General features: G+C 46.7%; 1 protein-coding gene across 1 annotated transcript; it reads right to left on the bottom strand.

The window, feature by feature from the left end:
• Positions 1–10,376: 10,376 nt before the first annotated feature.
• On the bottom strand, positions 10,377–21,986 carry LOC119391090 (tyrosine-protein kinase CSK). Its single transcript, XM_037658768.2, has 3 exons — positions 21,815–21,986; positions 18,026–18,160; positions 10,377–14,516 (listed from the first exon to the last, which is right to left on the bottom strand). Exons 1-3 carry the CDS (start codon positions 21,878–21,880, stop codon positions 14,466–14,468), a joined length of 252 nt encoding a protein of 83 aa, XP_037514696.1. The 5' UTR covers positions 21,881–21,986; the 3' UTR covers positions 10,377–14,465.
• Positions 21,987–25,188: the final 3,202 nt, after the last annotated feature.

Genomic DNA, 25,188 nt, shown 5'->3' on the forward strand with positions numbered 1-25,188 from the left:
CTTGTTTAGACGCTCCGTGAGGCCATTGGTCTGTGGGTGGTAGGCGGTGGTCCGGTGGTGGCTTGTCTGGCTGTATCTCAAGATCGCTTGAGTTAGCTCCGCAGTAAAGGCCGTACCTCTGTCGGTGATGAGGAACTCTGGTGCGCCATGACGCAGGACGATGTCCTCAACGAAGAACTTCGCCACCTCGGTGGCACTGCCTATAGGTAGGGCCCTTGTCTCGGCGTAGCGGGTGAGGTAGTCGGTAGCTACGATGATCCACTTATTTCCGCACGTCGACGTTGGGAACGGCCCCAGTAGCCTATAAGCTGTTCCCGTTGACCTGGTCGAAGCTCGCTGTCGATGGATTGACTGAATATAAAAGGGCAGCGCCAGTTAAAACCCCTAAAACTTCGTAAAGTAGCGACACTTTGCTAGGCAGGGCGCTGTAAGCATTAGCACCAGCCGACTATCTATCTTTTTTTACAGCGAAAGCTGTTATGAGATCACAACAACAGCCGTTTTTGGCGCCGTAGTTGTCCGCCGCCGCCGGCGTCCGCAACCGCTATCGCGCGAAATAAGAAAAAAAGATTTCCAGGGTGGAACGCGGCTCTAACCTGGGCCCTCTGCGTGGGAGCCCAGTATTCTACCACAGAGCATGCCGCGGTGCTTGAAACTCTGTTGCAAAAGGACCCTATACAGGCTTCATGTCGGGAAGGAACCACATTAACATATGTAATATAGCGTGGTAGAAGCGTAAAATAACCAGGCGTCACATGAAGCGAATTCTGTAACCAGGCGTCACACAGTGCGAACTGCGCAACGAGTGGGTTGTTGAATGCTCCCAACCCATTACAAAGGGCTCTGCCATAATTCATCGTCATCAGCAGTCGCATCAACAAAGTGTACATTATAGTGAACTAGAACCAACTTCTAGTTCACTATAGTGTACATAATGCCTTACAGATATGTGTAGCTGGTACCTCGCTTCTCCCCAGAATGACGAATAATGGCGTAGTGGGTGCTTCCCAACTTCACAAAAATTATGATTTATAACGTAGTAGGTACCTTGCTAGTTAGTGTACTTGTATTAGTAGCTCCAAGAGAGTTTACAACCGGCTCTAGAAATGCCGCTCTTCTAGCTTTCGCTGTGACTGTGCTGCGCTTTCCGCGCAGGCCTGGCCGTTTTTTTTTAAATTAATTTTTGTTTAGGAGATGTTAGCGCTTTTATACAGCACCGACTAGAGCACTGCACAGGCCTGATTTTTCAGCCCGGGCCCGTGGTTCCAAGCTCGGTCCCGGCCCGGGCCCGGGCGTACATGACCGAACCCAGCCCGAGCCCGGCCCGGGCCCGTGGTTCCAAGCCCGGGCCCGACCCGGGCCCGGGCGTTCATTTTCCAGGGCGCGCGTGTTCATGGCCAGGCCCGGCCCGGGCCCGCTAGAGAATATTAGAAAGTTGATTATGATTATTAATAATGCCTTGCGCTTTGTAGCGGGCGATCGGACGGAAAATCCGATGTGTGCATGCATCGAAATGTTGCTTTGCCCGTGGTGGTAGCTCAGCGGTTAAGCTGTTCCGCTGTTAAGTCCTACGACGCGGGTGCGATTCCCGCGGCCACGGCGGCCGCATTTTGATGGGGGCGAAATGCAAGAACACCCGTGTACTTATCTCTAGGTTCACATTAAAGAACTCCAGGTCGTCGAAATTAATCCGGTCCCCACTACGGCGTGCCTCGTAATCATATCGTGGTTTTGGCACGTAATACCAAGGAATATAAATGAAATGTTGCCTATATGGCACATGGCAAGTCATTAAAATAACAGTATAGTGAAAATAAAACATAGCAACAAAATTTATTTAAAAGAAGTGCACAACTAACATGAAAAAGCGGATAGAAGCAAACCCGGTACATTTTCTTTAATGCTCTTTTCTACATTCGCATTCGAAATATTAATTACACAATTTTTCAAAAGAGGCTCCTGATTAATAATTTGTTGCAGCACGATAAAAAAACGTTAACGTTATATATGGTGAACAGCCACCAAAACCAGATGAAATATAAATCGTTCATATTCTAACGTCGTCACGGAAACGTAATTGCCATGTACAATATAAATATACAGTCAAGCTGCTACACACCATACTTGATGCTATTCCAGATAAAAGGTTTCACCCTTCTTCATGAAATAAAGATAGAAAATACGCTTAAAATAACACTCAGTGACACAAAAAGACCGCACCCGAAAACGATGCCACAGGAATAGGAGTGTGAAAAGGCCAGCAAAAGGCGAAAATCTACATGTTATCTACATGTTCGAAGGTGATTTAAAGCTTACACACGCCTTAACATCAGTATTTCGACCAGAAGGATAACCACAAATAATTCTGTCTACACCTCTATAGGCGCAACGAAAGACCCGAGCATCAAATACGATGTTTGTTTACTTACAGATTTCACCGTATGTGTCAACCTCAAATAAAAGACCGAAACCTTTGTTCCTCCCATGGCAACAGCCGTGATCTGGCCCGTTGTTAGTGCTGTTACTTTTACACTGGTGCACATGAATTTACCTTGATCGTACGATTTTGTCCTATCAGGTCATCTAGCATACGAATATACATACATACATACATACATACATACATACATACATACATACATACATACATACATACATACATACATACATACATACATACATACATACATACATACATACATACATACATACATACATACATACATACATACGTACGTACGTACGTACGTACGTACGTACGTACATACATACACACACACACACACACACACACACACACACACACACACACAGGTGAATTCATGAGCATACAGCATGAAATAAACGCACCAGTATAGCTATAAGATATCTATACTGGTGAAAAAATAGAACTTTAACTGTTTTTCTATTTTCTTTACTAAGCTTTACTAAGAGCCAGCACTTTGCACGTACGTGTCATTTCAGCTTGGCATAGAATGCCTTAGACCATGCAATGCATAACGTTCGCATGTGCTCGAAGGCCCGACTTCGGCCCTTTTTAATGAGCTTGCCCGAGTCCGGCCCGGCCCGCAGCCTCAAGCCCGGGCCCGGCCCAGGCCCGCACTTTCAAGCCCGAGCCCAGCCCGGGCCCGCCGGAAAACGCATCGGACGGCCGGGCCGGGCTTTCGGGTCGGCCCGGGCCCGTGCAGTGCTCTAGCACCGACTACTCCTTTTCGCAAATAGAATTCGGGAAAATCACAGCAATGAAAAAAATTGCATAAAAGAGCACCAAGGGAGAGTTCGTGTATCTTCTTCCAGAGCACAGAATTTCTCTCCGGTGGATTATGCACATTTATTAACTGCAACTTTTGCTGTTTGACAACTTATTCTAAAATTATCTAAACGAGCGTAACGTTGGCCCATGACAGATCTATCTATTGCCGCATAGGGTATAAAATATGTGCAGAGAGCATGTGCTCGCCTTTCATTGGTAACTTTAGTAGCTTTTTCATTGGTGAGGTTGTTCTTTCATTAGTAAATTTCAACTCACGTGACGCACTGCAGTCCCTGAAGTCACCGCGCGCGCAAGATCATGCAACTAGTCCTGGACATCAGGCGCTTAGGAAAAACTCACAGGGTCCCTTATGCATTCGCCTAAGACGACACGAAGGCGAAAGCCATCTTCTTGCTCTTGGTTGACGTATTGATCCTACCCCGCATCCCTCCGAAATGACGTGAACAGCGCGTATACTACACAATAAGAACGAAGAACCGACGAGGACTAGCGCTGACTTCCAACTGAAATTTATTAACACAAACATGGAAAAACGAGAACAAGTAGGCACACATGATCACCGCTCATTTGAATTGCGCATGACGGCAGGCATGGAGAGGGAACAAAGAAACAAAAAGAATTAAGAAGCAAAAACCACGAAACCGCGAAAAGACGTCATGAGAAGCAACCGAAGTATGTCTAGGTTATCTGACCGGATGAACTTAGGTAATCTATTTCTTTTTCAGTGAGGGCGATTGAAGGTTTGCTGATGCAATTGCCTTTAGCGATAGCTGCAGCTTCAATGATTATGCGCGTGCTATCCTGACGATGCCTAGCTAAAATCTGTGTGTTATCAAATGCTGGAGCGTACCCGCATTGTGAACAATGCATTGCAAGAAAACCTTCTGTCCCTCTGCGTACCTATAGCTTTTGGTTATGCTCCTGCAAACGTACGTTTCATGACGTCTTTTCGCGGTTTCGTGGTTTTTGCTTCTTAATTCTTTTTGTTTCTTTGTTCCCTCTCCATGCCTGCCGTCATGCGCAATTCAAATGAGCGGTGATCATGTGTGCCTACTTGTTCTCGTTTTTCCATGTTTGTGTTAATAAATTTCAGTTGGAAGTCAGCGCTAGTCCTCGTCGGTTCTTCGTCCTTGTGTAGCATACGAGCTGTTCACGTCACTATATATGGAATACCAACTAGCCCGGTCACACACCTTGCTCCCTCCGAAAGCTTTCTGCATCTCACCCGGTTTTGCACTGTCTCCGTGATCGGCCCAGCGATCACGAAGGCAATGCAGTGCGATGATGCCATCGTGTGACGTTGCCATGACGTCATTAGTTTTGGCAATCTGTGACTTCATGATGACGTCATTTGGTGACGTCTTCGTGGGATGATATTTTGGATCACCCGTGTTGACGCCGCCGACGGTCAGCTTTAGCGTTCGATGATGCATCTAAAGCTTTAGCATTAACAATACGCCAGAAGGAGCACATCAATTATAGTTGATATACTTGGACGGCGTTGGTTTAAGTGAATAAACGCACAAACCGGATTGCGCAGGTGCGAGATGTATCTGACATACGAACGAGCAAGCGAATATAAAAACTAGCGTGTCACCGTAAACGTTTTCTACGCGAGACTTCCACTCGCGGACAGAAACATTCACACGAAATAGCACGTACACGTGAGGTTCCTAAATGATGAACGCACCTTGCAACTCGGTTGGGCACGCTTCGCATCGCAAGACCACCGGCTGATTTGTCAACGTAATACAGCCAGATAAAGCTACTTCTTCTGAATTAAACGAGCGTGCAACAAAAACAAACGAATATTATAAATCCTCACGTGAGTTCTCGAACTCCAGCTCTGTTTATTCAAAAGAGCTGCGCCGAATCTCTGAAGTTTCGCAATCACATTGTTAATCGTCAGTCCGCGTGCATGATGCTAGCTGCGCACAAACCAATACCGCGAACTCGAACCAGTCGGCGCATCACGTCAAGCAGAAACGTAACCACGTATTGTTGACAAAGAAACAAAAACAAAGTCCCCGCAGAAGCAGTAATAAAACGTGCGTGAGAGATGGCGACGTACTGCAGTGCTATGGTGGCTTAGCAGTGCGATGCCGGCCCTACCACGGCGTTAGAGCGAGCATCGAACTTCGCGAACCTCGACGCATACTTATGAGAGACTGGCAACTTACCTCGTATAGTCAAGTCGAAAATGTCAGCCTGAAAGGGCCCCTCACCAGGCCACATAGCAAATTTTAGTTAGACGCTGGAAGTTGTTATGTGCCGAATGAAGAGCAGTATGCCGCAAGAATTTTTCAAATCGGTTCATTACGAGCTGAGAAAAACAATAATTTGTAGCGGCGCAAAACCATGATGCGAGGAGGCGAGTTTCAAGCCCTTGCCACTCGCCCCGTGTAGCTTTAGCAAGCCAAATCTCTTCCCTGCCCTCTTCACTTGACACATACGCATGAACACGTCATGCGCATGCATGGTCACGTGCGCATGACGTGCCCTAGCCCATTGTAGGAAACTCTATGCCCTAGCTACAGTGTACTATACCCTAGCCAGCCCGAGCACGCGAGCGGCGTTGCACGGCCGCTACCTTTCTTTTTATGCAGCGGCCGTGGGCGTTTTGTCGGCGTTCTTGGTGGTGTACTGCCTGTTTCTGCGGGACGGGCATGAAAGTTGAGACATTTGTACGGGCACGAGAGTGGCGGTATCATGAGCCAGCGCCGCATTAACGTTTACTTGGACGCGGTAGAATAAATGAGCATAATGAGTGCTCGAACGCGCCAGGACATTACTTTCGTTTCCAGGGCTGGCGTCTGCTCGATGCGCTAACCGCGGGGACACGAACGCATGGGAAAGGGAGGCACATTAGCCCCGCATCTCGCTGCAATTCACGAAAAAAAATGAAAAAGACGCACACATTCCCTTTGTGTGTCTCATTATTTCTCTCAAGTTTTATTAATCTATTCGAGCAACAAATTACACAAACTACACATGTCGCGTCAAATAATTATCGCAGTGTCACGTGCTACTGTTGGCGACGTCAGAGCACAGTCGTCTACTAGAGGAGCGACGTGACAGCACCATGGACAGCACTACCATCTACGTAGGGCCATTTTCTCATGTACGTCATCCCCTGATTCTCTAAAGCGCGCGCCCGTGAGAGGAAGGGCAAGCAGCGTTCACCTTGAAATTTGACCCATTTCCGCGGCGCGTAGCGTTGCAAATTTTGGCAGATGTGATCGTGAACGCCCAATGTATGCATTGCGCTCGTTAGCTCAAAATTGTCAAACCTGGTGAGGGGCACTTGAAGCTCTCCCTTACGACTATGTGCAAACAAGTCTTTCGTCGCAACTCGTTGCGCTTACCGGACGGTATCAATTGAGAGGAGCTTTTTGCCTTCGCTAGACTTGTTCTGACATCAGAAGGCGCAGCAGCCGCCCATGGCAGCCAACGGCGACGTCGGTCTTGTGTGAAAAGCATTTCACAGCACAACACGCACGGAATGAAATGGGCGTATCCGTAAAACACGAGCTGTGCACCAATAAGTCCACGCTTCAAGAGCAAAGATGGTAGTCGAGAGCGACTGTAAACAAACGAACGCTGCACGCGGTCCCACGTGACGTCAGCTGGCCAATACCGACGCGGCGTCAGCCTCGGAGAGGACGGAGGATGAAGCAAAGAGAGAGGGCGCGCTTTTAACCACGCATGTCGCTACTTTACGAATTAAGTTTCAGGGGCTTTACTTTAGCGCCAGAGGGGTGCACGGGGGGGGGGGGGGCTGGAGCCCCCCAAAATTTTCGCCTGCCCCTCCTTTGCCACCCCCCCCCTCCCCCAAAGGTGCACATAGTCCAAACACAACCCACAAGTTCACCGCCTCCCTGCACCCCCCCTCCCCCCCCTTGTCACGGATGTCCCCTAGTAAAAAAATCCTGCCACCCCTGTGAATATAACCAAGGAGGCGTCATCCGAAGTAAAACGAGGAGTTACAGCGTTCACCTTAAAGGGACCTGAAACGGTTCTGACGATTTTGTACGAACACATTGGGCCGGTAGAGCAAGTCGTAAGGATCATTTACAGACCGATTCAAGCTATGTGCGTAAACTGTGTAATTTATTACAATGCTTTAAAGCTGCGAATCGCCACCGATCACAGCGGCTCAGCTGTGATCCCCGCCCACTTCCAGTGCGTGCTGCACTGGAAGCGCGACGTCACGCAGGCGGCTGATCTGATTGGATATGTCCAGTCCACGTCACTGAACCTCCTGTGGGCAACGAGCGTCGTCTGCCTGTGTTACAACGTGCTCTGTGTTGACGTGAGATGAGCGACAGTGTTTATCTCGAGGTTTCTTTTCTTGGACAAAATTAATTGCCCGAGCGGTGTTGTGTACCCCATATCTAGCAACTGGTGACTTGTAGCTGCGACATCGTGCAAAGTTTGTGAGGCATCTGGCGAGCGGAATCCCTTCAGCTCGTCGCTGCAATGAGCGTCGTGCTCTCGCTATCCGTTCAACGCCACGATCCACATGTCTGCGGCTGTAACTTCATCCCTGAAGACAAAACCACATTGCCAGGGTTTACGCTTATCGGTGATCGTTCTCGAACTTTTTTTGTTTGTCCGCATGCCTTTGCAGGTTGTCACCGTACAGGAGAATAAAATAAGATCGACTGGTAGTGTGGCGGCACCTGTCGGAGCAAATATTAACCACTCCGCGAGCGGCGTGCTGCCGGGCACACTGGGCCTCCGAGATTGCGCGCAACCTGTCGGCGCGCAATATCGGAGGCCATGACTGGGCGAAGCTCAAACCGTCGAGTGCGCTTATGACAGCGCTGCGATCGCCGGCGATGCCAGCGTGTCTGAGAGTTGAGTGTGCAAGGCAGGGTGAGGAGGAGGGTATATATATTGTCCGTAATGGCCTTGGCAGCCTTGGTACACGGTGCATCGCTTAATTTCTGGTGCAAATGATTTAAGGATGCTCTTGCCTAAACGCTTACAAAACTTCAAAAAACCGTTTCAGGGTCCCTTTAAGTTTTGGAACAGTTTCGTGGGATTCAATGGGCACGATAGCATTTTTGTCTAAAGGATGAACGTCGCCAAGCGTCTCGTGATTGTGTAAGGTGGGAGGGCATAAGCTGAGGTTGCAAACAACAATTCGAGTCGCATCTTGATGAGGCAGCAGAACGGCATATGGCAGATACGTACCATGGCGGCGACTGAAAATGTCAGACGGCGTGAACTCAGTGTGGTCATGCCAGAGAATTCAATGCGGTCAACAGGGACAATGACGGCACTAAGAGGAGGAGCGTCAGTGTCGGTGGCAACGAGAAGCTTGCCAACGCGAGGTCGTTCGGTGTCAGTAGACGAGGCATCGGAGAACACAGAAAGTTCAAAAGTGAGTGCGAGCGCAGACAATGACGGCGAGGAGGCGCAACAAGAAATCCCCTCCAAGTATCACATCTTGAGAACACGTAGCCAATTGACACGAGAAACGTATGTGGTACAAAATGTCCTGAATGATGACTCTGACTGTACATGCTCCAACAGGTCGTATTTGTTGCGGGCTCGCTGTACCCAGCGAAAACCCGGAAGTTGGAGTCATTACCTTTCGTGTAGAGCAGAAAAGTTTTTGGCTCATCACAGATATGGCAGCACCAGTATCAACAAGCGCGAGAGTTCGTAAACCTTCGACAAACACTTCCATAACATAGAAACCATAGTAAGTAGCACAACTAGACAGGACACACAACAAGGAACAGACACGGCAAAGTTCCAGGCTGATTATCCAGCACCTCCACCACTCTGGAACGGGGTTTACTGACCACAAGTAGCACTTGAGGAGGAGGTTTATGGACACTGAAGGCGGGCGGCGAAAACTGACATAAGGATCACCGAGCTAGCGCCAAATGCTCGCGCTCAGGTCTTCCAGCTAAGGTAGTGTCACACGGTGGCATATTGGTCCTCTTCCTTCCAAGATTAAACCACCCCCCTCCCTGTTCCAACCATCTCTGCACTGTCCTGGCCCTTGCAGGACTAAATTTCGTGACTGCAGCTTTCTAGCTGAGATGCGTTTGAGACTACTGCTCTACAGTTACTGGTATAAGGGAAGCTCAATCGTCCGAACAGGTTTGTTGATACAGAGCTGGGATATTTGGAACACAGCGTGACAACGAAACTATACTTATTGGATGTCGACGCAGTTACAGCAGACGCCATCGCAGCAAAAACTAGTAGACCAGCGAAAGCGTGGGACAGAACCATCTTGGACTTCTTTCCTCGGAGAGGGTTCAGGAATGTGATACAAGCTTGACTTGCGCAGTGAAAGGTGGTTTTTGATGTGAAAGCTCGTGGATTTTTATACCCGAACCAATGTTCGTATCCAGGTAAACATAACAGGTTATTAACGACGTGAGTTACACTGTGAAGTAAAAGTGTAGGGAGCAACGTATTTGATACTACGTGGTGACGCACGCACAACGTAGTATCAGCGCATCCGTGTATTTCTCAGCGCATCCGTGTATTTGCATGGTGGCATACTTAGGCTTGTTTCTTTTGTTTTCTTCTTCTTCTCTTTTTTTCATGGGAACGAAAGTGCTCTGTTGTGGGCTTCGCTGAATCTGCTCGAGAAACAAACAGCGAACCAAAAAAATTAGTTTTTGATGGCGTTATCGAGTGAGTAAAATGAGTAAAAAAGGAAAACAGACACGGTGCCCGTGTGGAGGCCGTGATTGGTGAACAAAATTTTTTTCTGTCATCGTTCGCTCAACAAACGCTTTGCGTTATTCACGGAACAGGCTCCAAAAATATTCGTGGAAGCGGAAATTTTCGTTTAGCTAGAGTAAACTCCTATTCACAGCCTAGTGGATGTCGAGACCAGTGACGCAGAAAAGGCCGTGGTGGCGCTGAACCCCACCGCGCTGGTGGCGCCGCCTGTCAAAGCGCAGTGTGCCCACACCAGCTTAGAATGTGAGAGAACTGGTCAACTACCACCACAAGAAAAGTGCATTAATGAGAGAAAGAATGCTTCGCATTAAAATAAGATGTTCGCCTTACGATGCCATGGCCAGAGAGCATGTGTGTGATGAAAAGTAATATTCCCAGCATGGTATACAAGCCTGCATCCTGGCAGGAAGTGAAAAGCCTTTAATGTCTTTTATTCCAAGACCAGACCAAAGAGTTCACAACTGGACAAAGGTGGTCTAACAGCATCGCTCATGGCTCACACACTAGTTCCTTGAGCAGTGATTCAATTTCGAGAGAAAGAACTCAAGTGCAAAGCGATACACCTTGCGCTCTTCAAAGGCACTGTACTTATCAGAACAGCAATGTCAGACAAAACCTGCCATAAAACAAATCTGCGTAAAAAAATTACCTCCACACTTTGTGTTAACTAAGCACACACACAAGGATTGGCAGACAACAGCCAAACAAAGCACGAGAACACAACTCCAGTGATTGTCATAGATTTAAGAACAAAATATCAATTAAGAATGTCATTTTGGTTGCATGCACACTTTTAAGCCACGAGGAGCACATCTCCTAAAGTCTGCTCATACATAATTACCCACAACCACATGTCCGAAGGGATTATTCCGTTGACAAACACGGTACAAAACAGTGCTCTAGGCTAATAGCAGTAAAAATTTGGTGGTAGAAGTTCATTGAAATATCGATTCTCTAAAATTTTCTTTTTCACGATATAAAATTGCCCTGTCATTAGGGTAGGTAAGATACGACAGCACAGACATTGCAGGGTGTCGTGCACTTGGTGAAGGGATTATTTATGACATCCACACAAAGACCAGCACTTTTAAAAAACTTCTTTGAGCTGGTACAGAGGAAGAAAACACAGAAATGAAAAGGAAGGACATACAGGTATATCTTTTGACATTGCTGAAATTGAAAGTTCTCGCTAAGCAACATAAATAAATACCGTAACAGTGCAACGTCACTAAGGTGCCACTGCACAGAAGCCAACACAATGTTTCTTCCAAAGTATAGAAAAACAGGAAAAAACACATCTCATATCCAAAGACACATGAAAATGTGAAAAAACTGCATTTTGGTCAAATAAAAAGAGTGGGGTCAGCCTAGCATACTCATTTTGACAGATTCAATTCCATACTTACTAATTACCACTTCGGACCTGCCGATTCTGGTAATATTGCAGTTGAGGCAGCGGAATCAATGACAAAGCGTGAAAGCTAATAGAATGGAGAAATTTATTAAGTCATTCCCTCCCGAACACAACTCCGAAGAACGACAGTGCACAACAATGGCTGTCGCATGGCTGAGTTCCTGCAGTACACTGGCATTTTTCTTCGCAGACAGTTAAAATTCAGAGACACATGCTATCTCCATCTGACTTCACTTCTCTTGGGACAAGCATTGACTGGCTTTAAAAAGTGATCTATCACTCCAGCTTGCCTCAATGTCACTTTTGGCGCCACTGCAAACTAAACATGCCTGCAGTGCGTATATAAGCATTAATTCTGATGGCGATGAGGTGATGTCACCATCTTGAAAACACCGGGTGGCAAACAAACACGAATATGTTCGCTGTGGCACAATGTTGACGCATCTATGAAATGTCAAAAACCTCCTCATGATAGCAGTCATGATAGCAGTGCTACTTGCGGATTGGCTAAACATTACAGGGCAGGTAGTACACTGTAAAACTTCGGCACTGACAGCCAGGAATGGTGGCAACCATATAGAGAAGTGAAAATGGCAGACATGGAGAACCGCACGACAGAACACACCTATAATCCAAAAATCCCAAAGGATGGCCATCAAGCCATAGCCAAGGCCTACGGATGACTTGGTAGAGCTGGCGACACACACAGGCCAAAAAGGAGGCACACGTGACAAAAATTGGCTGGAGCAAAATAGAGAAAAGCCTTCAGAAACTTCAAAACCACATCACCTGCTACACTGAAAAATAGACAATGCACCACCATGGAAGGAATTATTCTTGGCATTTTCACAATAACTTGGCTATACTTTGTGTGCCCAAGCCAGGCTTATCACACCGTAATGAAATGGTAGAGCAGTTCTGTTTAGTTTCAACAAAATTTGAAGGATTATTGCAAAAAACGAGAGCTTCATATATGCAGGCTCTCGCTCTGCAAAAGCAGGGTAACTATAATGTTGATGTTCCATTCACTCAGTTCTATCTTTCTATGATTCACCATTCAAGACTGGCTGCTTCTGGCGATAAAATTAATGAAGCATCGCTCGGACAACTGACCAAATACGAAAAAGGTAGGACACTGGAACAGAATCATTACATATTCCACTCCTGATGCGACAAGGTGCAACTCATAAGGTACCCCATATCTGGCAGTCATGCTATGCAGCAAGAACAGTTTATGAAGGTGCACACAGCTGCAGAAATGATTTCAGAGGATGTGGTAGCAAGCTGTTACGTTAAATGATATGGGCTTTTCTGCTGCATCATAGAGCTTACTTTGAACTGTTGCTTGCACAAAGAACCGCTGATTTTGCACAGAGCTCATCGTGCACCATGTTCACAAAAGTTCTGGTCCAACTTCTTCGTACAGAACTGTTGTTGTTCCCTTTGGCACAGCTTATAATAAAAAAAAAATGGAAATCCCAATCACTGAAAAGTTTTCCCACAAATTAGTGTTCAGAAGATGCCTGCAGAAGAGGCCGAAATTGAACAGCACTCCACATTTAGGTTAACTTAACGCATCTGCCAAGTGCAAGACACACACACAAGCACAAAAAGGCTGCCACTCACTCTTGCTTACGCGGATGCATGTGCTATTTGGAAGTTGCGAAAGCACAAATTTATGTGGCAAACATTGTTACACCTGCTCACATTGGTCAAACCTAAAAACACCAGGGTAAAATAAAGAGGCGGATAAATCTGAACTTTGAGTAGAGCACAAGTACATAGGAAGGTGAACATTCTTGCAGCATTATTCCTTCAGTATGGACACACACCAGTTTCCGGCTGTTAGCTCACCAGCTATTTACTTTAGCAGTCCACATGATGCCGAACAGAAGAAGCTCTAAATTCACGAGGCATTTTTGAAGAAAGAACAGAAAAGACCCTCACTCTTCACTACAGAAGCTGCTCTCTGAAGAGCATATAGAATAAAATTGCTGGAAGTAACATTACACACACAGACTTAAAAAAAGGGGGGACCTCATATCATATGAATCTGACTGGTTATGTTAACAGGTGCTGGTACATGCGGATATGCATACTCATCACTCTTTTCATCTGCTGGCCACACTGCACTGATTATAGTTTATAACCGAGCCAGTCCGTCGTGTGCAGTTACATCTTGGGTGAGCTTAAGAAATTGGTACAGTTACTCCACACTGGGTGATATCACGTTTCTCTGAGCAATATGCACTTCACGTGCACTAAAGCACACGTACAGCAAAAGGAAAGCAAAAGACTGTGCTTTGTACAGATCTCAGCATCCAGACAATGCACAAAGAAACTCCCTTATCTAAACTGAGTATCACTCAAATTGATATAATAATAATAAGGTAACTGCTACTGCCTAACAGCAAATGGGCGTCACTAGGTAAGAAAGGAGAAACAGAAAACCACGACAGGATAAAAGAAAAGAAACCTCAAGTGGAACAGTCGTCTGGCATGGTGCAGAACCACACCGAGAACTGCACCGAGTGTCGCCTATGGAGGGATCTGGGTCTGAAGGTAGGCTGTCACCAAAAGTGCAAAGGCACCTGCCACGGAGACTCGCGTCCTGTGCTCTCCTAGGCTGCTCGACGATCGCTTGTGTGTGGCACTAAACGCACCACTGCCGTCGCTCAACGACTCACAGGGGCGCGAACTCGTGTGGGCATGCCCGGCTTCTGCACCGTAACCAAGTGACTTGCGTGGAAGAGTTCTTTCTTCTGGACAAGCGTCCGACACGGGCATTTCCACACTCGAGAGTGGCGTGCAGCTCAAATCCACAAGCGCGCCGTGGTCAGCATTCACCACGGCATACTCGACCCCTGCACTGCTCGCAGCTGCGGCACTGATATCGGGTGTGCTGCATTTCAGTCCTTGCATCGGTTCGAGAGTTAATTCACTGGCACGAGGGCAGCACTTGTCAGCAGTCTGGTCCTGTCCACTAGAGGACGGCAGTTGTGCACTCGGTTCTCCTGGGCAAGAAGCTGTAGCCTCCGGGACATCACTCGCGGTATGCTGTCAGATGGCATGTTGAGCTTCAAGTTTCAAACCCTGGAGCTTGCGCAGCACCTGCATGGCAAGACATCACATTGCCCTGTCACATGCGTCTCCAGGCACTCCCTGTCCATGTTAAGTCGAGGTAGAATCTCTTTTTGTGAATAATGCGGATACCTAGAGCTGCATAAACTTAGTGTAAGAAATCAGAATACAGTAAAGTCTCATTTATTCAGAAAATCGGATAATTCGAACGTGTTTTCTCGTCCCGGCAAGCATATGTGTTGCTTACTGGCACCAAACTCTCATTAATTAGGTCATGTTTGGCAGCAACTCAGTTCCTCAGAGTGCGGCAAGCATGAAAAACTGCAAATGTACGACACAAAGGAGCAAAAATGACGTTCGCCAACAACCGAAACCACCGCGGGCCTTCAGAAAGGTGTGGTGGTCGCCATCTATGACTGTGCATCAGCGAGCCAGGTTTATTCAGCTGCAGATGCGGTGCTCAGCGGTACCACTTCCGACTCTAGACATAGGCCGCGTGCGTACCTACAGAAATGTGTGGACGTTATTATCGTGTCTTTAGCAACCACAGTTTCGTCCACAGCGGATAAGGCACTCAGTACCTTCATTTTGACTTTGGACAATGCGTGCCTGATGTCACAAAACTGAAACATGATGGAATCTGTTGAAGATGAACAGCTTCAGCAGCAGGCCACACGCTAGCAGAAAACTCTCATGCTACACTGTGATGTACGAACAATCAGTTGCCGGCCATTTTTCTTGCAAAAGAATGATCAACATGCGCGCATGGTGGTGTTGGTGGTTGCGGTAGGTAATCAGGTATGGGTTCAGAGCACTTTTCGACTTAAGACAGTCCAGAGTCTTAAGCCGTGGTCACATTGTGAACGATGTCGCGAATGATGGAAATTGCGGCTTTTACACTACTCTTATGTAATATAAGTACTGGAATTGCTTATTCATCAAGACAATGAAAATGCATTGATGTAATAGGCATTTGTTTGATTCAGACATATTATATTCTCCAGTCCCTTGAAATCTGAATTAATGAGCTTTTACTGCACTAGCCTCACTGTTGTCATTCTTTCTCTTATGAAAAAACTGAATGATTATAAGTTGCCCTCTAGTCATAGCAAGCATATAAACATGACATGAGCATAAGCAAATGATATTACATTAATCCAAACATACTTTTAAAGCATCAATGCACAATAATACTGGGATGTCTCAGGGTGCTAGGTTATGCATGTATTTGCTGTCAAAAATTCATGGAAAACTAAGAATCTTTTAATGGATTCTAAGAAAAATGGGAAAGCTGCACAACACTATAGTATGCTGTTGAAATGTAGCCAGGCACACACTACGGAGAAAGAAAGACAGGAGGGGAAACTCCGGGCCAGCGCCAGTGCGAGCGTGCACCACGATAACGTCACCCTGGGAGAGGAGGTTGGTGAACGTGCACGCAGCGCGCCTTACGGCGGTGCAAGCAACTACTGTACGTGATTTCCCCCGCCGTAGAAGAGCGCGTGTACATGCGGTCTCCGACGGTGCCCTAGTGTCATCTGCTACATCTGCTACTGGCCGACTACACTACGCGACTGGATGCAGCCATAACAGTTTTTCGCCAGCCTGGTTTGCCGAAAGGAAATAAGGCGCGTGTGGAGCATGTTAGTGTAAATATGTTTTATTATTTATATTTTAAATCCGATGCTTTTCGGGCAACAACGAAAGAAAGAAACTGCGAAACTTCAAAAAGCAAATGATCTGCATTCGTAGCCAGGCGCGTGCCGAAAATCATGCATAGTGTAGCTCGGTGATCGATATGCAAGTTCTTCAATATAATGAAAGACGAGCACTTGTTCAATCTCATTAGCATGTGCCATAAAATAGTGCCGATAAGTGCGATACAGAACTATTGTGCAAGTAAAGAAAACGCACCTTTCCCGAGCACGTTTAGGCAGACGTGAACCGACGGAACAGCAGAGCAACGTCTGCCGCTCGCTTCGAGCAGTGAGAATCAGTACTTCATAAGTACGCCAGTTTCTGTGCTGCTACTCTATGATGTAAATGTTGACTTTGTAAGCGTTTGCTAACAATTGACAGTAAGGCGCAGGTGGTTCGTCCCCAACTTCTAATGCGCGTACAAGTCCTGCATGGAAAACGTTTGAACTTTGATCGGTCCATCTGACTGTGAACGCATACAAGAATGGGCGAGAGCTATTGAAAGGGAGGACCGAGAACCAACAGCAAGCGACTATGTCTACAAAAAGCATTTTCGCCCCGGAATGCTCAGTGGGCATAATACTGCGCTAAGCTCGGTTGCTCAGATATCTTCGACCAATCGAAGTGGCTCCTTCGAGCAGTACCTGGTATTTTTTAAGGAAGTTTCACCTGACTTGTGCAAAACAAAAAAACCCAGAACCGGCCAGAAGACCCTGAAATTACCGATAAAAACAGCACCAACAGCGAAGGTGGAGAGTGCTCGTTATGAGCCAGAAGTCATCAGCAAAGATAGTAACAACCTCCAAATGGCTTCAAACTTCCAGGTAAGCTCTATCGAGAATGAAGTGTGGCTCACAGCTTTTCATATTGCTTTGTTGTAGCTTGACATTGAAGAACCGTTATCACGAAGTTCCAAAACAACACACTTGCTGGAAGAGCGTGAACACATGAGAGTAGCTTTTTCGTTGAAGTATGTAAGAAAGTGCGTTACTCACGATTCCGCAGGCAGGCTCCACGGCATTTTTTTTTATTAGCGAATGTTTCGTGCCATTTTCACGCGCATTACATGTTTTGCTAAAGCATGCGAAGGTGAAAGAATTAAAGCAAATCGCTCTAGCAGTTGCGGACAGCCTCGTGAAATTCTCGCAGCTGGATGGTCTCTCTCCCCTGGCGCTCCGGCAAGATTACCGAAAAGACGCCGAAACATTTGCCGTCTTGTTTACAGCGACGGGCTTCATGTTCAGACAGTGTACTTGAGCCCTCATATAGTTACCTAATGCAAGGGTGGCACTCAAGCACTGAGCAGCGGCACGCAAGCAGACGACAAGAGCAGGCTCCACGCCTCCCGCGTCTGCCACTTCGGCGCGGCAGTTTGGCCGCGGTTCTGTAGGTGGTGTTGTCACAATGTTCGTCACCGCTCTCCTGTGTGACGCTATCACGGAGCAGAAGGCAGCCGAGTTTCCCCTCCTGTCTGTCCTTTCTCCGTGCTACATACTAAGCCTTTTCACAGATTTAGTAAACTGCTACTTTTTGACATGCACTGTACAGTATTTGCTTCGCTGCATTACCTTCATCGTGATTACAGTTGAACCCCTTTACAAGGGACATGCACTGGGGAGCAATTGTTGTCTTTTATATGAAGTGTCTGTTATAAGCAGGGTACCATGTTCGCATTTTCTTATCAACCCCTATTTTAATGTACGTACAATAGTGTCTCTTATACCTAATTGTCTGTTACATTGCTGTGTCTCATAAGGGGTTCAATTCTATTTCACGTAATCTCACTAGTACTCATATCTGTTAATCTCCTTGTTGCAGTGAACTGTGTGTGTATAATATACCTGTGCAAAGGTGGGTCTCTCCTGGGGTTCCTCCTGCCAGGCAGCACGCATGAGCTCATACACATCACTAGGACAGCCCTCGGGCGATTCCATGCGGTAGCCCTTGCTCACATGACGCACCACATCTGCCAGGGGCTGCAAAGCGCAAAAATGTTCCAAAAGCCGGGTGAATTCGTGATTGTAAAATGTGTAACACAACAATTATTGACAAAATGGCATGGACGTTTCACCACCTATGCAGGACATCCTCAGTATACAGTGGCAACCAATGAGCAGAGGTCGACTAGCCCACTAGTCACATACTATGTCCTTATAAACGTGCAGTAGGGAGCCGCAGTTGTTGCAAGCCGATGCATCGCAAACCACAATTCCAGGAGTTTTAGTTCCCGAGCCAGTGTAGTCACATTTTTTAGGTCAAAGCTTGCCTTGTTGTCCACAAGTGTTCAACAAGCTTTGTGTGAGAACGTGTTGCATGAGTGGCTTTAGCAATGTCCCCTTTGTGTTCCTTAAGCCTCGTTAACCATTTCTTGCCCATTTTGTCGTTGTAAGTTGCGTCCCGATCCCCGCATCATGCTTTGTAGATGACCCTGCTCTGATCGTCCACAGGTGTAAGATCTTTGGGTTTCGCAAATAAGTCCCAAGGTATAATGGGGCTTAAAAACAGTTTATATATGCCCAGCGGACGCAAAGCTCACCGAACAGAGTCTGATACACCTTGAACATAGGGAATAGACACAATGGACGTCATCTTCGCACATGACACACTCCCATTCCGCTTCGCATGTGCTTCCAGGTATCGTTGATAAACGACCTTCTTGAACCCCATTACAACTTTCCTTCCAAAGGACAAAGGGCCATACTAATCTCTTTTATAACACCTTCTTTCCAGACAGCGATTACCAACAGCGCCACGCACAACTACTGGACATGACGTCAACACTAACCTCCTGAAATCTAAACATGCCAAGGATGACAAGGCGCCTTTGACAAGGATAGGTCCTCCTTGAGACATCGGCCAGCCTGTCTGAGGCACTTTCTCCTGCTCGTTCAACCTATCTGCACTTTGCATTTCCATCTGTAGGCTCCCATCTTGACTTTGAACTAGCGTAATGCCGTCATTCCAGTGCATCACCCCACTTTTTTCCACTTCTTGCAGTCGCAAGTGCTGATTAGAGCACACAGCATTGCATCGAGTGTCGAATATCAAAGCAGTGCAAAGCACACACAACACATGCCTGCAGCTCTTTGTCCATCGCTATCACACTCTTGCACTACAGGTGACGACTGCATCCATTTGCTTGTTGCATCTGAAAATTACAGCATGCCTGTAGGGCAACAGCCCATGCATTTTGTTTACATTGCTAAAGTGCCCACAGACCATCACAGATTCATACATTTGGCTTAATTTTCCAAAGCAACAATGGAGCTTCAAAAGATACCATATTGGAAGGCTTCAGATTATTTTGGCCAACGAGGTATCCTCCTTGTCGATACAGCAGGCTGCAGCGACTGGGAGTCAATCCTGCGACCTTTGAAGCAGGACATCCCAGCCACAGAAACACAATGGTGGATGTCCACAGAAATACACTGACCAGCCCATTTATAGTGACATAATGATTCTGTGTGAACAACTCCTTTGTAGGGTTTCGTGAACAATGAAAGTTCATCGCAAATCGAATTTCAATCTAATACAGTCAAACCGAACTATATCAAACTCGGCTAAATCGAATTATACTTTATATCGAACTATTTTTGAACGCGACAATGCTTTAATGTTAATGCATAGGAAAATTTATGGCTATATCGAACAAAAGTAGCCGGAACACTTGATATATATCGAACATCAAGCAGTGTGAAACGCCCCCAAGAAGGTGGCTTTGCCTCATTAGAAGCTCGCTTCTTCTCACGGAAGGGGATTTTCCCACATGTACTTGGGAAAGTGAGCGGTGGTGTTAGGAGGGCGCCATGCAGAGCGAGTAGAAAACTATCGCTTGTCATTGCGCGCTTTCTCTAACGATTCCTCATTGTACGGATTCGCTACTCGCTTCTTACCTACCTTTGTTACACAATGGCTGCCATAAAAAGGAAGAGCATGGCTGTTATCCGTAACCGTAGAGAAAAGAAGTCTGACGTCGCGGCTGCGTACGGCATCTTAAGAAGCACGCTGAGTTACAATATTGAAAAACAACGCCAACATTAGGGTCAATGCAGACTGAGAGGCTTCCGGCGCCCGACGAGCATGCACAGCCGCGTATGAAGATGATGAGTCTATGTTTACATTGGCACCATCCTTTCTCACGTACAAACCGTCCTGCATGTAACCCCCACCTTCCCCAACAAACCACAGAAAGATAAGAAAAAGAAAAAAATCCCCGCGTGTAAGCCGTAAGCCACCTTCCTTGTACTATCGTGAAGCAGTTCCATTAAGCCAACTTATGCGCGGAAATATGCACCGAAAATACGGCAAATTCCTTAATAGTTTTATATCGAATTATAAGATATATAGAACTAATCACCGTCTTTTAGCGAGTTTGATATATGTGGCTTCAACTGCAGCACCGAATAGTGGCCAAGACTATCGAATATCAAAGTATGCGCACATAGATGCCACACAAGAGCAGAAGAAGAAGAGAAAATAACTTTATCTATAAAGTCCAGCAAAGCTGATTCGGGGTGGACCTCAACCCCAGCCTAGGCATCGGCCGCGAGCCCTTGGGCTCGGGCGGCTTGCTCAGCTCGCTGGAGGGCCCAGAGTTGGTCTTCTATCGTAGAGTGAGCAGAGCCTCTCCCAGCGCACCCCTGCGGTTCGATACGCATCTTCGTTGTTCCGTGCGCTTTGTCGCCTAAGCTCGAGCACTCCCATAGTATGTGGCCCAGTGTTGCCCTTGCATCGCACATCTTACATTTCTCTGTCAAATAGAGATCCGGGTAACAGAGACGAAGATAACTGGATTTGGGTAAGTGTGTGTTTGCAGCTGCCGCCACGCAACTGCCTCCTTTTTATTTAATCTGTTGTGTGGCGGTGGGTATTTGCGTCTTCCTAGCTTATAATGCTGCGTTATTTCATTGTAGCTAGTCATAAATTCCTCCCACTCCCATTCTTCCCCACGTGGACCTCGTCAAAGCGACATTTGGCGTTCACAACGGCTCGGTTCGTGAGCTCTCGAGCCGCCGCGTGTGCCGCCTCATTGCCAAAAAAAAAAAAGAAAGATAAGGGCAGACAGAGAAAAGTGTGGGAAAGGTCTTATCAAAACGAATGTAAAAGGTTCCTCTCTCCTTTTGTACCAGTGCTGAAAGCTACCCAGGGGGGCGAGGGATGACAATGGGGGCGAGTAGCTACGTCCGTTCATCAGCACATGTTATGACATTGAGCACTTTTCTTTTTTTTCTTCTACAACGATCAACACGCTTTCAGAGTGATCGCGCGCATAAGCGGCACCTCGTGGCATCCCGCAGCAGCTGCATTAACTATGCCTCATGATGCCAAATCAGCCAATGACCGTGGAGTTTGGTTTATAACGCAGCCATTTTGATAATGCGGCATCATTTGTCAAGAGAAGAGCGAGCGATTTCAACCGACTGAAAATAATTCTAGGCCGCGTGCTGTGCTATAATATTTGGCTCACGTGTTCTGAGGAGCCTCGACTATTTATTGCCAGTGTTCTCTGTCCGCGCTCAAAAGTGTTGCAGGGACCCTTTAAAATATATAGGAAAAAAAAAGAAACCAAACAATTTCAACATCCATCTCCTGTTATCAAAATCATGCAAGAAAAAACTGTTGTTACTCACAATTCGCGGGTAGGGCACCCGGCCAAAGGAGTAAATCTCCCACAGCAAGATGCCAAAGCTCCACATGTCTGACTTGTTCGAGAATTTCTGAAAACAAAGGTATAAATAGTAGGTGTTAGCAGATGGGAAAATGTAACACACAAACCACAGCCAGTGCTTTCAGAATTATTATACAATCGAATCCCGTTATAACGAATACTGCTACAACGAAATTTCCGCCACAATGAATAATTTTCCATCCCCCGTCAGGCGCCCATAGAAAATGCGAAAAATGTCTCGTCACAACGAATACTCTTCCTGGGTATTTCCACTTGAACGAAGTTTTGGAGTTTTCGCGAGTGCCACCACATAAGGATAAAGAGCTTGCTTAGGATTGCCCCGAAATTCCGCTAGAAACTCGACCATTTCTCGTTGCCAGAGCTGTGCGGCCACATCGCAAGACCCATGTCTTCATCGGAGACATGCTTTCTGCCACCACAAGCACATCCCGGTAAACAATGGCAGGTCGTCCATCTGCCATGATGCTGCCGGCGGGTTTGATGCCCGTGCGGGCCGTGGAAGAATCACTCTTCAAGAACTCCTGCCATTGTTTTGACATAGCACTCAAAACAAAACTACTTCTCGTCGTCACAAGCCCTGCGATCGTGAATGACATCCACGGCGTTATAAAGGCACACGCGCAGCCAGCGCACACCTAGTCCAAGCGGAGCTACATTCTGCCGCAACCGCTGCGAACACAAATGCGGTCGCGTTGACGCGATCATGGGCGACCATGAAAGTATGCGCGCATCCAACGTACGCGCACTGACTCAAAGCAATGCTGCGGTAAAAACCGCGACAGACGCGATCACAGATGGCAACGACGCAGTTTTGAAGGCACGCGCACGGCCAGCGCACACAGATTGAAACGAAACTACCATTTGCCGCAACCGCTGTGCAGAAAACTGCGGTCGCTATCGTCGCAATCATCGATAGCGAATACGCTCAAGTACGCAGCTAACACACCAGAAGAAAGATTAAAGGCAATAAAGTCGTAAACGGCACAAAGTGCTTCGGCCTTCCTTTCGCTCGCGTATGACTGTGGTAGTGTGGAGCTTCAGCACTCCGTTTTCAGTTAGCCTTAAGCGAACTTTGGCACGCTCCTTCACGGCGCTACGCGCTCAACACGCTTTGAGGTAGCCTGCATAAGTATTGCTCGTGTATATCACATGTATATAACTCGCGTTTGACGCAAAGTCTCCTTCCTTGCTTACCATAAGCCAACTTGCACACCGAAATCGCTTATAACCCGCACCCAGTTTAGCACTTAATTCTCTGTATATTTGTGCGTGTTATACGAGAGAAAATACATTCACTCGGTGTGTGGCCAAGTACGTTCGAGTTAGCGGGAGTTAAATGCAAAGGACAATGCAAGCGCCGATAGTTAAATGCAAAGGACAATGCATGCGCTTGCCGGGACCAAAAGAAGAGTCATGATCGTTAGAGCTTCCTAACTTTTGTGGTCTATAGATGAAATTTCGCTGCAACGAAATTCCGCGACCACTAACTTTTCGCGCGTCCCGTCAAATTTGTTGTAGCTGGATTTGACTGTAGTATCACAAATTCTGCTGCACTAAGGTTTGGTTTTGAAGTGTGCTAATGTTGCAGGGTTCAGGAACGTTGCATAATTCTAAAATCTACCCATTTCTCTGCATGAATATCGCACAATATGTTACCAGTTATCTCTCTAAGACTTGCTGGCTGAATAGCAAATAGCTCAGCATCTTGACTGGAGGTAAATGATGCCACCAAATGGAAGTGCCACTGATAAGGTCATCACCATCTGCCTGCGAAGGTATTCTAGCAAGTGTGCGTTGTGCATCACAAAAGCACTTTTCTAAATTTGTCTCATCGGTGGTGACAGAGAACTACAGCATAGTGCAGAACATAGGCCAAGGTTTTTCACCAAGAAAACTTGGAGGACGCTTGAACTTCGCCTTTAAGAGCAGAATGCGATACGTAATTGGGCCCCGTGCACATCGCTTTCTCACTGCTAGCCTGGCTTCGGTTCTCGAAGCAAGCCTCAACCGTGCCGTAAGGAAACGAACGACTGTGCGTATAACGATGGCCGTTTCAAACTATCTTAGAATGGCTACTGCAAGTACAGTTGGTAAGTGCCCACTACACTATAATTCTTCCATTCATGGATCGGCGAAGGCCCACTACGTGTCCGTAAGGCAACATGCAAACCTACGCAGCTGCTCACTTGTTGATGCTTTTGCAACTGAAGATTTAAATATGTCTGAGCACTTTGCAATGGTGGGCCTTTAAAAAAACCACTTGTGCGCAATTCACGTTTTGACGCCTGGCTGATTCTACGCTTCTGCCACGCAATATTACATTCGTTAAGGAGACTCCTTCCACTACATGAAATTCATATAGTGTTTTTTCCGCAGTTTCAAGGAATAGCATGGCTCTGCGGTAGAACGCCGTTTGCCACGCAGACAGCCTGGGTTCGATTGTCATCGGACCGAAGTGTTATTATTTTTTTATTGCATCTTCCTAGGTTTTTCGGTCACGGACGAGATGATTTTTCACTCACAAACAATGACACCGACACCAGAATTTCTGCAAAACGAGCTCTTAACGCAATCGCGTTAAGAATATTACTAAAAATTGGCCCTTCGACTTCTATAACGGTCCTTGGCGCAATCAATTTGTCACCTGGCAACAGAGAGCCCCGCATGCTCCTTGGCATCAGCATCAACATCCGCCTCCATGCAGGCCAACGCTATTGACGCCATTTTATCCTTTCGTGTTCAGCTAGTGTTCATGGCAAGTGGACCTTTGCTCTGCGAGTCTGCACCAGCTGCAAATGAGGTCTGGGACATGGCGCCAGTCCACCGCAGCCTTTAGAAAAAAAGTACCTATCGAGTTCGCTGAAGCAATTGAAAATAGTCGGCGCAGTAGCAGTTTGGAATCTCTGAGAAATGTGTCACATACTGCCGCAACCAGAAAGCCAAAATGTCGGTGCGCAACATGCAGAAGGCATTGTTGTTGTTGCGGCAGTGGTGCACACGCAAGTTGAGGACAAAGTGCAGATTTTATCTGCAATATCGTGCCAGGTCCTTGCCCGTGAAGCGCGACTGTCGAGGGAGAAATTCAAACGCTCCATCTATTGGTTTCAGGGTTGTACGTAACGCGTTACAAGTAATCGATTACTTTTCCGAAACTGTAATGTTCTGGGTAATTCAATTACATTTTTCTTATAACTGATTACCAGTAATCAATTACAGTAAAACCTTATTAATTCCAAGTCACTGGGACTGCGAAAATCTTCTAATTAAGTGGGTTCGAATAACCCAAACATACAAAAAGCGGGATGCAAGGAACTT

The sequence above is a fragment of the Rhipicephalus sanguineus genome, chromosome 4 (genome assembly GCF_013339695.2).
Source record: "Rhipicephalus sanguineus isolate Rsan-2018 chromosome 4, BIME_Rsan_1.4, whole genome shotgun sequence".
NCBI lineage: Eukaryota > Metazoa > Arthropoda > Arachnida > Ixodida > Ixodidae > Rhipicephalus > Rhipicephalus sanguineus.

Excerpts from the sequence above, each read along its gene's own strand:
- LOC119391090 (XM_037658768.2), bottom strand. The coding sequence starts at position 21,880 with ATGTGGAGCTTTGGCATCTTGCTGTGGGAGATTTACTCCTTTGGCCGG. Across the intron at positions 18,161-21,814 it reads GGGTGCCCTACCCGCGAATT|CCCCTGGCAGATGTGGTGCG; the intron begins GTGAGTAACAAC and ends TGCGCTTTGCAG. Across the intron at positions 14,517-18,025 it reads AGAGACCCACCTTTGCACAG|GTGCTGCGCAAGCTCCAGGG; the intron begins GTATATTATACA and ends CTTGCCATGCAG.